The 14,817-nt window shown below is 32.8% G+C and overlaps 1 protein-coding gene across 3 annotated transcripts in view; it reads right to left on the bottom strand.

Annotated features, from left to right (window-relative positions):
* Window positions 1-892: 892 nt before the first annotated feature.
* Window positions 893-14,817, bottom strand: part of LOC140438444 (transient receptor potential cation channel subfamily A member 1-like) — a 38,509-nt gene continuing 24,584 nt past the window's right edge. Inside the window, exons 3-4 of one of the 3 annotated variants that reach the window (XM_072528123.1) lie at window positions 7,572-8,023; window positions 893-1,514 (exon numbers count right to left, since the gene is read on the bottom strand). In XM_072528123.1, the coding sequence (XP_072384224.1) occupies window positions 1,096-1,514; window positions 7,572-8,023 (871 nt within the window). In that variant the 3' untranslated portion in view covers window positions 893-1,095. The remainder of the gene's footprint in view (window positions 1,515-7,571; window positions 8,024-14,817) is intronic. The other 2 variants (XM_072528122.1, XM_072528121.1) reach the window with 2 other exon arrangements.

Genomic DNA, 14,817 nt, shown 5'->3' with positions numbered 1-14,817 from the left:
GAACGCATATAACTGTTTGATGTACATTTTTCCACACCAAGAAATTTTCATTATTAAAGTTTTGTATTTCTAAACTACACCTCTGGTTAGTATAAGTGACTATTCATTCAATAATTTTAGGAAAAATGAAAAGCTTAAAGAGGTCTGCCATGTAGCATGAGGACAATATTGATGGAGCAGGTCCTGGTGGTTTCCCTATTATATTTTTTAAACGATTTTTTTTTGATGGTAGGTTCCTTCAGCCACATAGTATCATCTTTACCAAAGAACATATCTTGGAAGCTGATGTTGATGTCTTCCAAGTTATCTAACCTCTAGCGTTACCTCATTCACATCTTCATTAAGTAGTCTGCACAACTAAACAGGTACCAAATAGATTTTCAGGATTATTGGAAAATATATCGTCATGTAAAACAACAGTTAAATTTATTCACCACAATTTGAAGCAGCAATTCGATCAACCTAATCAAGAATTCTTCTTGTTCAGGACGAAACTTTCAACGCCATTGAGAAATAGTACTGGTCACTTACTATTTGTTTTCGAAAAGCACGACAACAATAAAAAGATTTTTAGATTTCGCATGTAGTTTATATAGATCAGAATTAAAATTTTATTACTTTCAGAAGACTTTCATTACATTATAAAGTAAGAACGAGTATCACTAAACACTTATTTAGAAAATGATTGTCCACGAAATCCTAAATATCAAAGCTAATAACCGATAACAGAATTAATTACTATTTAAATGAGAATAAGCCACAATTAAAGGTTAAAATACGTTTATTGACGTTTCAATTTTCACTTCGGAAATCGTTCTCAAAATTTTGTATTTTGAGTTTTTAAGACATTTTAAGGTTTAATAGATTATCTATATAGGTATCTTGCCTCGAGAATCATTTAAAGTTCGATCGTACGGTAAGAAGCTTAATAAAACTATGAAGTTCTTAGTTTAATGTACGCATAGTAAGATGCATTTACTTTATTGATAATAGTAAAAGATGTTGCAGAGTTAAGATATTTAATCTGGATTAATTTTTTAATGTCTTTATTTTTTTTTTAACATATTAATGTAAAATATATTACAATTAATTTTATCAACTGATTTTACAGACGGACAGCATGAAATTTTTTAAATCATAGGTATTTAGGTAACTACAAATTTTAACAACTATTTCTGGAGGCAACTGAGGCAAAATTCCATTAAATACCAAAATAAGTTCATCTATAATTAAATTTCTTTCTTCGGCAGCCTTCAAATTATGTGGAATCGTCTCTATAACCTTTTCATACTCCGGAAATATTGTGCAATATATATCATTACTGATCCAATCTGACAAGGATTGGATTATTGATCTTCTTTTTAGGTAGTTTGCAAGTCGGTGTTGATTAAAAATGTGTCTGAGGATTGTGTATAAGGAAATATTACTCCCCTCAAAGACAAAATCTTTCATTTTATTAACAGCATCTTCACAATTGTCCCACAAAAGTTGTATTGGAGAACCTGTTCTAGAACCTAAAAAAATATGACGGTTTAAAGATTAATGCATCGTTTATCAACCTATGGGGCGCGCATCTATATAACTCTACATGGGAGGCGTCGCCATATTAAAATAAAAAAAAACCTATAATTACCAATAAAAAAAATTAAACAGGCAGAAAAGCAAATAATAAACATTCTGACAGAAAAAATTAATTACAGTACACGATTAAACTAATATACTAAAGTAGAAACCCTCAATTTAGAAGAGTGATATCATAGTTTAAACGCGGAATATCCTCAAATTTTAATGTACACAGCGGCCCTCGAAAACTGCCTGTTTTCTCGATTGCAATTTGCGTTTCCTCATAAGAAATTACAGAATATATAAAGTAGTATATTTATTTGTGCTTCTCTATAGTAGACTTGACCAGAAGTTGTCGAACAGTGTAGCCAATTCTTGTTCACAAGTAGTAATTATAGTCATACAAAACCTGTATTCTTCCATGCAGCGATTATTACCGTCATAAAAATACAAAAAACTTGATCTTTTCAATAGTAAAAATTAAGCACAAAATTGTAATGAAATAAATTTTATTTATATGTTCCGTTTCGTTACATATTTAAATTTATAAAATAAAAATCGATATTTTAAAACAATATTTTTCAATCGTTTGGCAACTTTGGAATTAGCGACGGAACCCCGTTTCAATTCAGGTCCACAGAAAACCGTCAAACTAGTTTTTGTCGAGCGAGTGCCCATCAACAATAGGTTATTTACATTGGCGTATCTGAGAGTAGGGTATTTTATGCGATAAGTTTGTGTTATTGATAAAACGTGTTATTGATAATACGAGTGTTATAGTTTGTCGTTTTATAGTAAATGTTTAGTTATATTCTGTGATTATTTGGTTTGAGTTTTATTGGAGTTGGACGAAAAACCGAGTTGTTCCAAGAGAAGACTGCAAAATTCTGATGTTGATTCCAAAAATGAAATGCCGCAAAAGAGACGGAAAATGTTAACGTCCGAAGAGAAGGTAATAATACGAAACGTTTATGAAGCAATTGTCGGCAGAAAAATGGAATTAAATGTTAGCCAAGCGGTCGACATTTGTAGCAGTTTAATAAAAGTATCCGTTAGCTGTATTTATCGTGTACTTAAAAATACATCGGAAAATAAAAAGCAAGAAAAAGGTAAAACTAGAGGTAGGAAAAGCATTGTTTTGGATGACGAGACAAGGAATATTATACGTCGAAAAATTCATTCATTTTATTTTCGGAATGAAATTCCAACACTGAAAAATATTTCTCAAGAGCTCGAAAACGATGACTTCTTACCCAAGATATCTCGTAGAGTCTTAACCAGGACCATGCGTGAAATGAACTTTCGATATGTAAAACTCAACAGAAAAAGTATGCTATTAGAAAAAAATAAAATTATTGTGCGGAGAAGAAAATATTTAGAAGAAATACGCAAAATTCGCAGCACTGGACGCAAAATATGTTATTTGGATGAAACCTGGATTAACCAAGGTTGGAAAAGGTCATACAGTTGGAAAAGTTTGGCAAGATTTAAATGTCAAAAGTAAACGCGAAGCATTTATAGAAGGCTGATATATAGGATTAAAAGCTCCATCAGGAAAGGGACGGCGTTTAATCGTCACCCATATAGGAAGTGATACAGGGTTTCTTGATGATGGTTTTCTTCAATTTGAGTTAAAAAAAACAGGTGATTATTAAAGAAATTGAAAGGGAGGATTCAAGAATGGCTTACAGAAAAGGGGATTGCATACGAAGAATCAATGCTCAAAAAATTTAGCTCCTTGACATTGCACGGTTAAGGAAAATTGAATATCTTAAATATGCTGTAGATGAAACTGCAAAAGATTATGGTGTCAAAGTTCTGCGTCTACCACCTTATCATTGCGAACTTAATCCCATTGAACTTATCTGGGAGTAAGTGAAAGGAGATGTAGCACGCAATAACAAAACGTTCAAATTAAACGAAATTAAGAAACTTTTGATTCAAGCAATCCTCCATGTAACTCCAGCGAAATGGGCTAAATGTATAGGCTACATAATTAAAGAAGAACATCGTATGTGGGAACTTGACACTTATATCAAAGTTTTACTAGAGCCAATTATAATTACATCAGGTGGTGAAGATAATGACAGCGATAGCAGCACTGTATCTTCAGGTTTAGACAGCGAATAATATTTTCTAATAGTTTAATAAGAACATCAGCATAAAAAAACCAAAAACAAAAAAAAAACGAGAAGAACATAGTAAGTGTGTATAGTGTTTGTGTTTAAACACATCAAACATTATTTTTATTTTGTTTTTATAGAATTTTATTTTGTTTTATAGGATTTTATTTTGTTTTGTTTTATACTGTTTAAGTGTTTTGTTCATTTTATTTAATAAGACAATATGGCTCTTGGCGAACACCCATTTAAAAAAAGTATCGCGCCACAAGACATACCTCTGGGGTGGTGTGGAAACTGTCTTAAAATTTGTTTTAAAAAAATTTTATTGTGTAACTGTTTAAGGACGGGTCACGTCAAAAGACGTTTTAGCGTAACTTCCGCGACAGCCGGTTGGCATCAGTAAACTTTCTGCAAAATTACTTCTTTTTTATAGCTTTTTGTTTGTGGCATTCTGTATTTTTAGGGGAATGTAGGGAATGAGCCACAAAATATTTATTCATATGTTTATTTATTGACGTTTCGATCTCTATATCCAGAGACCGTTTTCAATTATACAAATGATAGTACTATTTATTTTCTATGGCTTTTCGCTTGTCGTTCTGTATTTTTAGAAATGATGTTGGGAATAAGCCACAATATATTTATTTAAATGTTTAATTTACGGACGTTTCGATCTCTATAAAGAGACCGTTTTCAAACATACAAATGACAGATATATTTATTTTTCTATAGCTGCTTGTTTGTGGCATTCTGTATTTTTAGGGAGAAGGTTGGACATAAGGCACAATATATCTATTTACATGTTTAATACATTGACGTTTCGATCTCTATTCCATTTTTAAAGATAGAAAAAAAAAGAAAATAAACAATATAAGATTATAAAAATATATAATAATAAACAAATAAAATAAATATTACTATCATTTATATCTTTGAAAGCGGTCTTTGGATATAGAGATCGAAACGTCAGTAAAAACTTGTAAATAAATATATTGTGGCCTATTTCGAACATTAATATTTGAAAAATAAAATATAATTAACGTTAAAATAAAAGTAAGTGTACGTCACTGGATTTCCAAACAGCTTTCCGCATTTTTGGGCCTTTAAACGATGACTCACTCTCTCAAATAGTGAAATTATACCATATTTAATTATTAAAGTATTAGTATTAGCAGCTACAGTCAAACAGGTATTTCGTGAAATTAAAAAGTCACAGCGCAGAAACAAATTTAAAAGTTGGGGTTCAGCAAAACCATTCATGCAGTTAACGTTATGCAGTAAGGTGGTGGCTATTTTTACACTATTGGATTAATTCTTTTATTATTTAAATTATAATAATACGTCAATGTTTACAAACATTGTTAGTATAAAGCAAGCAGCATTCGAAGCCCTTGGGGAAAAAGAACATATAACAAATAAACAGCACTATTATGAAATAAATGAACCAACAAAAAGAATAATCCAAGAAAAAAAGCAACTATACAGAAAATGGCTGACTACAAACAACGATGAAGTTTATAAAGAATATAGAGAAAAAGATAGAGAAGTGAAAAAACAAATAACACAGCAAAATAATGAAGAATGGGAAAGAATCTGCTTAAATATTGAAACATATATAGGAGGTACAAGAACTTCGGAGTCATGGAAAGTACTCAGAGGATTGAAACAAAACTCAAAAGAAAAAATTAAATTGGGAAATATACAGGACAAAGAATGGAAGGACTACTACAAGGAACTATTAACAGAACAAAGACCACAATTCATTGGAAAAGAAAACAGGCGAAGACGAAGCAGATTCCCACAACAAGAAATAGAAATAACAGATAGGGAAATGAGAACGGCCATAAAAGCAATCAAAAATAAGAAAGCACCGGGATCTGGAGGCATCTCACCTGAGCTTATAAAATACGGATCAAAAAAATTACACCGGATGATACAATGGATATTTCAGAAAGCCATAAATGGAGAACAGCTCCCAAAGGAATGGACGGCGGCATATATGACATCTATATTTAAGAAAGGAGATAGAAAACGATTTGAAAACTACAGAGGAATAAGCGTAATATCATCAATAGGAAGATTATATGGGAAGATACTGCGAGAAAAGATAGAGCAAGCGATAAAAGGCAAAATCGGAGAGGATCAGGCAGGCTTCACGGCAGGAAGATCATGCATAGACCACATATACACACTGGAACAACTGTTGGAAAAGAAAAAAGCAAAAAATAGAGATATACACTTGGCATTTGTGGACCTGAGAAAGGCGTATGACTCTGTACCAAGGTCAGAACTTTGGGAGGCAATGTACAAATTAGAAATACAGACGGAACTCATAGAAGCTACAAAAGCTCTGTATAAAGAAAATAAAGTGTCCATTAAAATGGGAACAAGAATCATAGGAGACTTCACCACAACAAAAGGGCTCCTGCAGGGTTGTTCCACATCTCCAACCCTATTCAAAATATACTTAGAGAAAGCCTTGACTACATGGAAAAGAAAATGCGAAGGCATGGGAGTACCGGTACGGAACAAATACCTATATACATTAAGTTTTGCAGACGATCAAGTAGTGATTGCACAAGACCAAGACGACCTCAGCTACATGATGAAGAAACTACAAGAAGAATATACCAAGGCTGGCCTAGATATTAACCTCGCGAAAACAGAGTACCTCTCTACAAGTGAAGAAGACATAGAAGATCTACAGATTGATGACAACGTAACAATCAAAGGAAAGGATAAATTCAAATACCTGGGGTTTATAATCACGAAAAAGGCAACAACAGAGGAAGAAATTACACAAAGATTAGGACAAACAAGAACAGCAATCCGACAACTTAACTCAGTATGGTGGGATAGACACCTAAATATGAAGACAAAAACGCAGATTTATAAAACATTAGTGCGAAGTATTATGACATATGGGGCTGAAAATTGGATCATAAACAAGAAAACCTGCAGTAAGATAGTAGCAACAGAGATGGAATGCCTGCGAAGATGCTGCAGAGTAACAAGAATGGATAGGAGAAGTAATGACGAAATAAAGCAAAGAACATCAATAGAAACAGACATACTAACATATATAGAACAAAAAAGACTAAAGTGGTATGGACATGTAAGAAGAACTAGCGACAGCAGATGGATAAAGAAAATAACCGAATGGAGCCCCATAGGAAGGAGGAAAAGAGGACGACCCCGAAAATCCTGGAGGAACGAAGTAGACGACGCCATGAGTAAGAGAGGACTAAACGATGGAGAATGGAACAACAGAGAGAGATGGAAACGGTTGAGCGAGGGAAGGCAGTGAATACTGTAGAATCCCTAAATATATATGTTTACAAACATAGAAGTTATAGTGAAAAATAAAATTTTAAATTTTCACTTTAACACCCTGTATCTTTCTTAATATCAATATTATATTTAAGCAAATTGGCTTAAATCGTAAAATAAATAGTGTAGAATCTAGTGTTTTTTTTTTGTACAAATGCTTAAGGGGCAACCTGTATATATTCCGATGATAATGCAATAATAATCGACGCGGATCAACCCGGTAGACCGCTGAGATTAATATTAATTCTTGTAATAGTAATAATATTAGCTCAATGTTTAATCCGTAAGTATTCCCCATTTAAGACAAACCCTTTTTTAAATTTTAGAAACTGTTGTTACCTACAACTTCTTGCATTTGCTAATCTATTAAATTTATATCATAACTTTGCAACACTGCACAAAATTATTCGGCGAGCTGTTCCCACGTTTTCGAATTTTGCCACTGTGCACCCAGAACCTGCGTCTCTTCTCTATTTTTGGCTAATATAATATGTATATAAATTTTTTAATTCACGATCTACTACTATACACATAATAATTGTTGTATTTACTTACTTTTCATAAATAGATGCTCCTGGTCGTATTGCCATAAAACAATGTATTTAACCATGTTTCGTTGAAAATCCAATTTAAAAAAACGATCAAAAAAGATATTCGCTAAAGGAACATGTCCATAGTTATCTTTTATATTAATATTTGCACCATTTAATATTAGAAATTCGACCATATGATATTGAAAATTGTCAACGGCAATATGTAGAGCAGTTTTTCCCCTAGAATCTTGTGCATTAATATCAGCACCTCTATCTAAAATAACTCTTGCTATACACGTTATATTCAATTCTGCAGCTTGGTGCAAAACAGTAGTACCAGAGTGTACATTTATATAGGTGTAGGTGTCATTAACTACTTTATAGATGATTCCATATTTTTGTAGTACCTTTCGTGGCATTTCGAGTAGTAGACATTCTGGCAGATTTTGTGCCGTTAAGATAACGCTAGCCCCACTAAAACAAGTAACAATCTGAAAAAGTACTAAATTGTGCTGAAAATATATGACATAAATGTAAAATACGAGAAACTTTAATCATTGTTATTTGATAATTCTTCTAAAAATACTAGAAAGTGCCATAAAATGCTTATATGGTCTAAATTTTAATGAAGAGATTTACCAACCAGCATCTATACTTAGTAAGCGGTAGGAGACTGGCAACATTTATGGATTTAATTTAGTGGCTATTGTAGGCGAGGACTGAGTATACTCATACATTAGTAACGCCGGTATAAATATGACCGACATTTGTTGATTGGCTATAGATATTGTAGCGTTTTACTAATAAAACGAGCTGTTGTAATTTATGTAAATATATTTATTTATCAGTTACCAATACGATATTATCTTATTAACTAAACTAATTTAAAATCAGCGCAGCTTATATATACAAGTTATTAGGTACCAGAATAATTTAGAATAGTCCACCTCTATTCTCGCTTGTATCAAGGTATTCACAGAAGGACTCGATCTAACAAACAGTCGATACATCATGAACATTCTCGAATACACATCATCGACTCGAGATGCAACCGGTATATGGGGTACGTCGAAATAAGCTTGTTCGTTATACTGCTCCCCTCTTAGATCTGAGCGTCCCGATCAGTAAATCTATATGTAGGCCGAGGGTGGTGAATCTACAGGACTCTCTAGTTCTGCATGAACACCTCAAGAAGAAATAACAGTCTATTGACTTTAATAGGCACGACTTCTTCAGTTATTTGCAATACACAGTAATTCGTACGCTGGTTTTTTGGAAGATCACTTCAAGCATGCTTCTCACAATCTTTCAATCTAAATTTTCTAGTGCATGGCCTATCTTTGGTACAGCCAAATGTTTGACGTCATGATTGCACATAATTTTTTTTTAATTAGTTAAAGCACGCTATATATCCTCGTAGCTTGCCCTGTCCGTATAAGACTTCCTGGTCACCATATACATCAAAGATCGAAGACCATCTTTTAATCGCAGTACTCTTCCAATTTTAGGCTGCTGATTTTTGAGCTCGTCTAAGCGACCGAACTTCTTATAAAATACGGACGAGATTCCTTTAGTCATCTCGAGGTCTTCTGCAACACAGTGGGCTAGAGAGAGATTTTCCAGAACAAAAAAGATCCCGTTGAACTTTTGTGGTTACACCGAATCTAGCATTTTTTCTTTTTGCGTAATTATATTGAAGGGTCTGTGCTTCTTTTGTTTCATTTGAGCCAGCATAAGATGCCAGACGATTTATGTGAACAACTTTTGAGTTTACCTTTTGGCAACTTCTAAATTCGGTAGATTAGGTCATTTATTCTCTTTTTAATTTCATACGGACCTTCCCATTTTCGTGGCAGTTTAGAAAACAAGCCTTAACGACTTTGTGGATTATAAAGCCAAACAAGATCACCTAATTCAAAGCTTTCATTTTTGCATCGAGAATTATATTGACCTTTCATTCTGTCACTGGCTAACTGGATGTGTTGTAAGGCAAGTTCATGAATGTTGTTCATTCAAAACTTTAGGTGGTCGACATATTCTTCACTTGCCAACATTAGGCAGGTTGGAGTCTGGTCTGTAGTTTCATTCACGGCCGAGTGGTAGGCCATTAGTAATAAATGAATGTGCTGGTCCTAATCTCATTAATGTTCGGATACAACTTTGGACAGGTGTTTACCCATCGTTTGATCTATCCTCTCAAGCGTTCCATATGATTGAGGATGCAGAGGTGTCGTTCTGGTCTTACTGACAGAAATTAATTCATAAACGTTTTGGAAGACGGTTGACTTGAAGTTTCGCCCTTGGTCGAAGTGGATTTCCAAGGGAACGCCAAATCGGCTAACAAATTATTCAACAATTACCTCTGCAACGGTAGCAGCTTCTTGATTTGTTATCGCATAGTCCTCAGTCCATTTCGTAAAATAATCTATGCCTACTAGGATATATTTATTTCCCTCATACGTTTCTGGAAACAGACCTGCAATGTCAATTGCTACTCTTTCCATAGGACTACCAACATTGTACTGTTTCATGGGTGCCCTCTTTTTACTAACTAGACTATTAGTGGTGGCACACAGTTCACATTTCCGGCACCATATTCTTACATCATCTTTACAGTTCACTCAATAAAACCGATCTCGAACCTTTTGCAGTCTTCGTAATACCAAAGTGTCCACCTGATGCATCGTCATGTAACTGACGCAATACTTCTGACACTTTACTTTTAGGTACAATCAAGTGGAGCTTAGATTCTATACATCTAAAATCTATTGGAGCTCATGAAGAGGAGGATTGCCCAAGAAATTGTCACAAATAAGCAGCAAATTGCGAGACTCATTGCTATCTGGCACAGAGAGGATAAAATAATAAAAAGACTGTCTGAAAAACATTTAAAGCATACCACGAAGGATCAAAGCTGTCATTGAAGCTAAAGGAGGTCACACGAAATATTAAAAAAAAATGTTATTTAAGATGAAAGAAAAAAATATTTCATAGTTTTATAAAAGAAGGTGTTCCTGATCTAGTTTTATATTATACTCATATCATTAGATGCTTATAATGCAGTTTTATCATTTATTAAACACCAAAATACAAAGTTTTTGCAATGATCATAATAATTTGATCAACCACTGTAGGTACTAGGCTAAAGTTGTCTTTTCTACTGCACTGTAAGGATGTTTCTTTGCCACTGTGAGGTGTTCTTACTTTTCCTTTTCCTGTTCCTAATTTTTGACAGATTTTACGTTTTTTATAAACTCAATTTATTGTGAAAATCAATACGGTTTTCATTTGTTTATTGTCAATTTTGACGCGCTATTAACAGTTATTGCTATCGTTGTCGCTATTTAATTAATCCATTCCCTGCCAACTTTTTTTTCTATTTGTTTTTTGTTAAAAGTTTGCCTTTTTGTCTTAAAAGTTACATAGTTTATTGAATACAATTTAAAAATTTTCGTTTTGTCGAGTTTTTTGTGATTTTTTGTGATTTGTGTCCCAAATCGTGGCAGGTGTCATGAAAAAAAAACGGTTAATTATTAAAAATATATTTTATCGAAGATTTAAAGGGGATTTACAAGGCATTAATTTACACTAATTTTAATATACATTTGATGCATTATTGTCTAGCATTAATCTTACATATTGCACATTTTCTTTGTTTATCTTTGTTAGTTCTTTCCAAAAAATGACCTATAGGATATTTCCTAACTGACTGTGGTACACGTTTAAGATAACTTTTGCAATGAGGGTCGGCCAAGATTTTTAGATTGAAAATTGACTTTACTTGAAGAAAAGCTCTAACTATTTCCCTTCTAAATTCCAAAATCGGTATAGTCTTATTAAAGTGACAATATAGTACATACGCATTTACAACTGTTATATCAATAACGTTTGTAAAAATGGGGAAATACCATTTATTCCCGTATTTGTATTCGATATTTATTGATGTACAAATCCAATGTATCCACGCCACCCGTAAATGTATTGTAAATATATAATATATATACAGTGAGATTGTGTCATGTTGATCTGTTTATTTTCAGTCCGTGACCATCGATTTATTTTGTCTAATGGACTCATCCCTTGGTAGTTTGATAACATTCTGACTTTATTGTCTTTCCATATGACACCAAACACATCATTTTTGGTATCAAATCTATAATCTATGGCACTTCTGTCTTCCTTCTTCAAGTCTGTTTCTGACTTCAGCAGACAATTGTACATTCTGTTAGATCCCACTGTACTGGTGGCTGCTATTTTTTATCCGTTAAAACCTTTATTAAGTTAAAACTTGCGAAAAAATTGTCAAAATAAAAAACGCGGTTTGGGGGTTTTTTGATAACAGATATATTACTCAGTATTACAGATGCTCACAAACCTGGGGTTTATGCTTTTCATTATTTTTTCCAGTTCTTTACTGTATAATTTGTCCACATAATTTGTGTAACACATTGTCCACAGTTTGAAGCCAAATCGAATTGGCTTTCCCCGAATAAATTGTTTAAAATAATTATGCATATAGTATGCATCTTTTCGAATATAAACAAGTATGGCAAAATAATGATATCAATTGTCATGGTCATGTCATACCTATTTAAACAAATGGCACAGTTTGATCAAAGAATATAGACGCATATTCTTTGGTTTAATTATCATATTTTTTATGCTTAAAAGAAATAAAAGAGTTCTATTTAAGCAATATACAGTGCAAATGGTCTGAATTAGCAATTTTTTTATGCTTGCTTTGGTTACAGTATATTGTTAAAGATTTGGTAACATTTGATACTTTACTTCCGAATTTAGTTTTTATTTTATTACAAAAAGAAAGTGTAATTCTCCCTAAAATTAGTTATGTTTAAAAGAAAACTATTTGTTTCTAAGCGTTATCAACAGAGGATTGTTACGAAAAACGTAGAGAATATGGTTGAAAATATTAATAACCCCGATATTCCATATTTTTTAAACCTTTCTTCGGAATCCCTAAGTGATCATTTTGATGAGAGTTTTACAGTTTCAGTCCAAATAGTTCAGATTACTTCTGATTTAAACTTTTCATCAAGATCATGTTAAGTATCTAAAATAATCCAAATGGACCACGTGGGCGACCATTCTGGTTTAGATCTTTTACAAAGCTTTTCTTTTAATGAAACTGAAGAAAGGTCTAAAGATGGTTGTAACGAGACTTTTACAAAACCTTATCGAGATCTTTTTAATTTTTCTAATAAATTATGCAACTGGACTTTGTCGTTTAAAATACTAGGTGATTTATTAAAAATTCATAAAGAAGTCCCTGATCTTTCTCATTTTGCCATCAGATGCTAGAACCCTTCTTGCTTCACCCAGAGAACTTAAATTTAAGGACGTTCTCTCTGGAAAATATTTCTACTTTGGTCTTAAAAAAAACACTCTGATCCATATGATTCAAATTTCAAAGGTGTTTCTACCTTGGCAAAAAACAATGTTATACAAATTTGTATAAATTTTGACGGAATCCCACTAAAAAAGAGTTTTAGTAGTCAGTTTTATCCTAGTTTGTGTAATTTGTTTATATATCCAAAAATTGTAGGTTTAGTAAGCATTTATCATGGTTATAAGAAACCAAAATTTGCAAAAGAATGTTTGATTGATTTTGTAACAGGAGCTGTTTTTTTAATATATATTTTAAGCTAAAATAATTAAGCATGGATAATCAAGTGTGTGGGGTAGTTAGACTATTGTTACAGGTTAATTTATATTTTAGTATAATAAGCTTTGCAAAATTGGTGAGGAGACCATAAACGAATTTGTTAGAAGAAGCCTTAAGAAGCTGATCCGCAATAAAATTCAAGGAAATTATAGTTGGCTAGGGAAAACAATGTAACGCGTTTGAAGACACACATATATATAGTTATGATTTTAAAAGGTTTGTAACTTGTAAACATACATCAATTTAAGGTATATTTAAGAATTTACACTATCGCTTAAGTGGCCACATACAGTCGATGAAGCATATTGTTAACTGTATCTTATTTATATCTAATTTAGATGGCAAAATTTACCAACTCTATAAATGTTCAGGTCTGGCTATGAGATTACTTTAAGAACTACAGCTAGAGATACGAGATGAAGGTTTGTTGTTGGCCGTATATTATATTTATACACTGTTACTTTTGTTTTTTAGGTGTCAAAAGGTAGTTACTGATCATTTGGTCATTACAAATAAATACCAATGGTTGGGTTGTTATTCTTCTAGTTCAGACGAGATTCAATGAAACTACAGCACTTGAAATTCATGTGCTTAATTGTACGCTTTTGTATGATGATTTATTCACAATAAGCAAAGTGGTTTTAACATTGACGTTACAAATGGTAAATTTTTTTCTGCCAACAAAAGATATCATATCCATCTTTTAGAATTACTGGTGGGTGCTTTGTTAATTTGTACATTATGATATGACGCATTATCAGTAACAACAACAGATCCAATAGGCAAATTGGGGATTAAATGTTCTTTCATCCATTTTTCATAATTTTCTGAATTGATCTTCTTCTTTTTTAAATGCCATCTCCGCGACGAAGGTTGGCAATCATCATGGCTATTCTGATCTTCGAGGCAGCTGCTCTGAACAATTGCCTTGAGCTGCAACCAAACCACTCTCTCAGGTTCTTCAACCAGGAAACGCGTCTTCTTCCTACGCTTCTCCTACCCTCTACTTTTCCTTAAATTATGAGTCTCAAGATGTTGTATCTTTCGCCTCTCATCACATGTCCAAGATATTGCAATTTCCTTCCTTTTATTGTATTTTCCATTTCCCTCTCTCTGTCTATTCTCCTTAACACTTCTTTATTCGTGACTCTATCTACGCATGGAATCCTTAACAATCTCCTAAATGTCTACATTTCAAACGCGTTAAGTCGATTTATTGTATTCCGGTTTAACGTCCATGATTCAGCTCCATAGTAGGGTACACTGAGTACATAACATTTAACTAGCCTTATTCTGAGGGCCAATGTCAGATCTTTGCTGCATAAAATCTTTTTCATTTTCACGAAGTTGGCACGTGCTTTTTCAATTCTGACTCTTTCTACAGTATAATCGTTATTTCGTGTGATTATCGTTCCCAAGCCGTTAACAAGTCAGTAATAATAACTTTATAATTACTGTTTTAAGATAACTGATACTAAATTAAAAATTAACTTTTACCAAACTTTATAGAGTATCAATTATTAAAGATGTTATTATAACAAACAAAAAGTTTGGTATCTATAAAACAATATGTGAACAATCAAAC

The sequence above is a fragment of the Diabrotica undecimpunctata genome, chromosome 4, assembly GCF_040954645.1.
Source record: "Diabrotica undecimpunctata isolate CICGRU chromosome 4, icDiaUnde3, whole genome shotgun sequence".
Taxonomy (NCBI): Eukaryota; Metazoa; Arthropoda; class Insecta; order Coleoptera; family Chrysomelidae; genus Diabrotica; species Diabrotica undecimpunctata.
The sequence above is the reverse complement of the archived record's forward strand: the minus strand, read 5'-3'. Positions and strand labels throughout refer to the sequence as shown.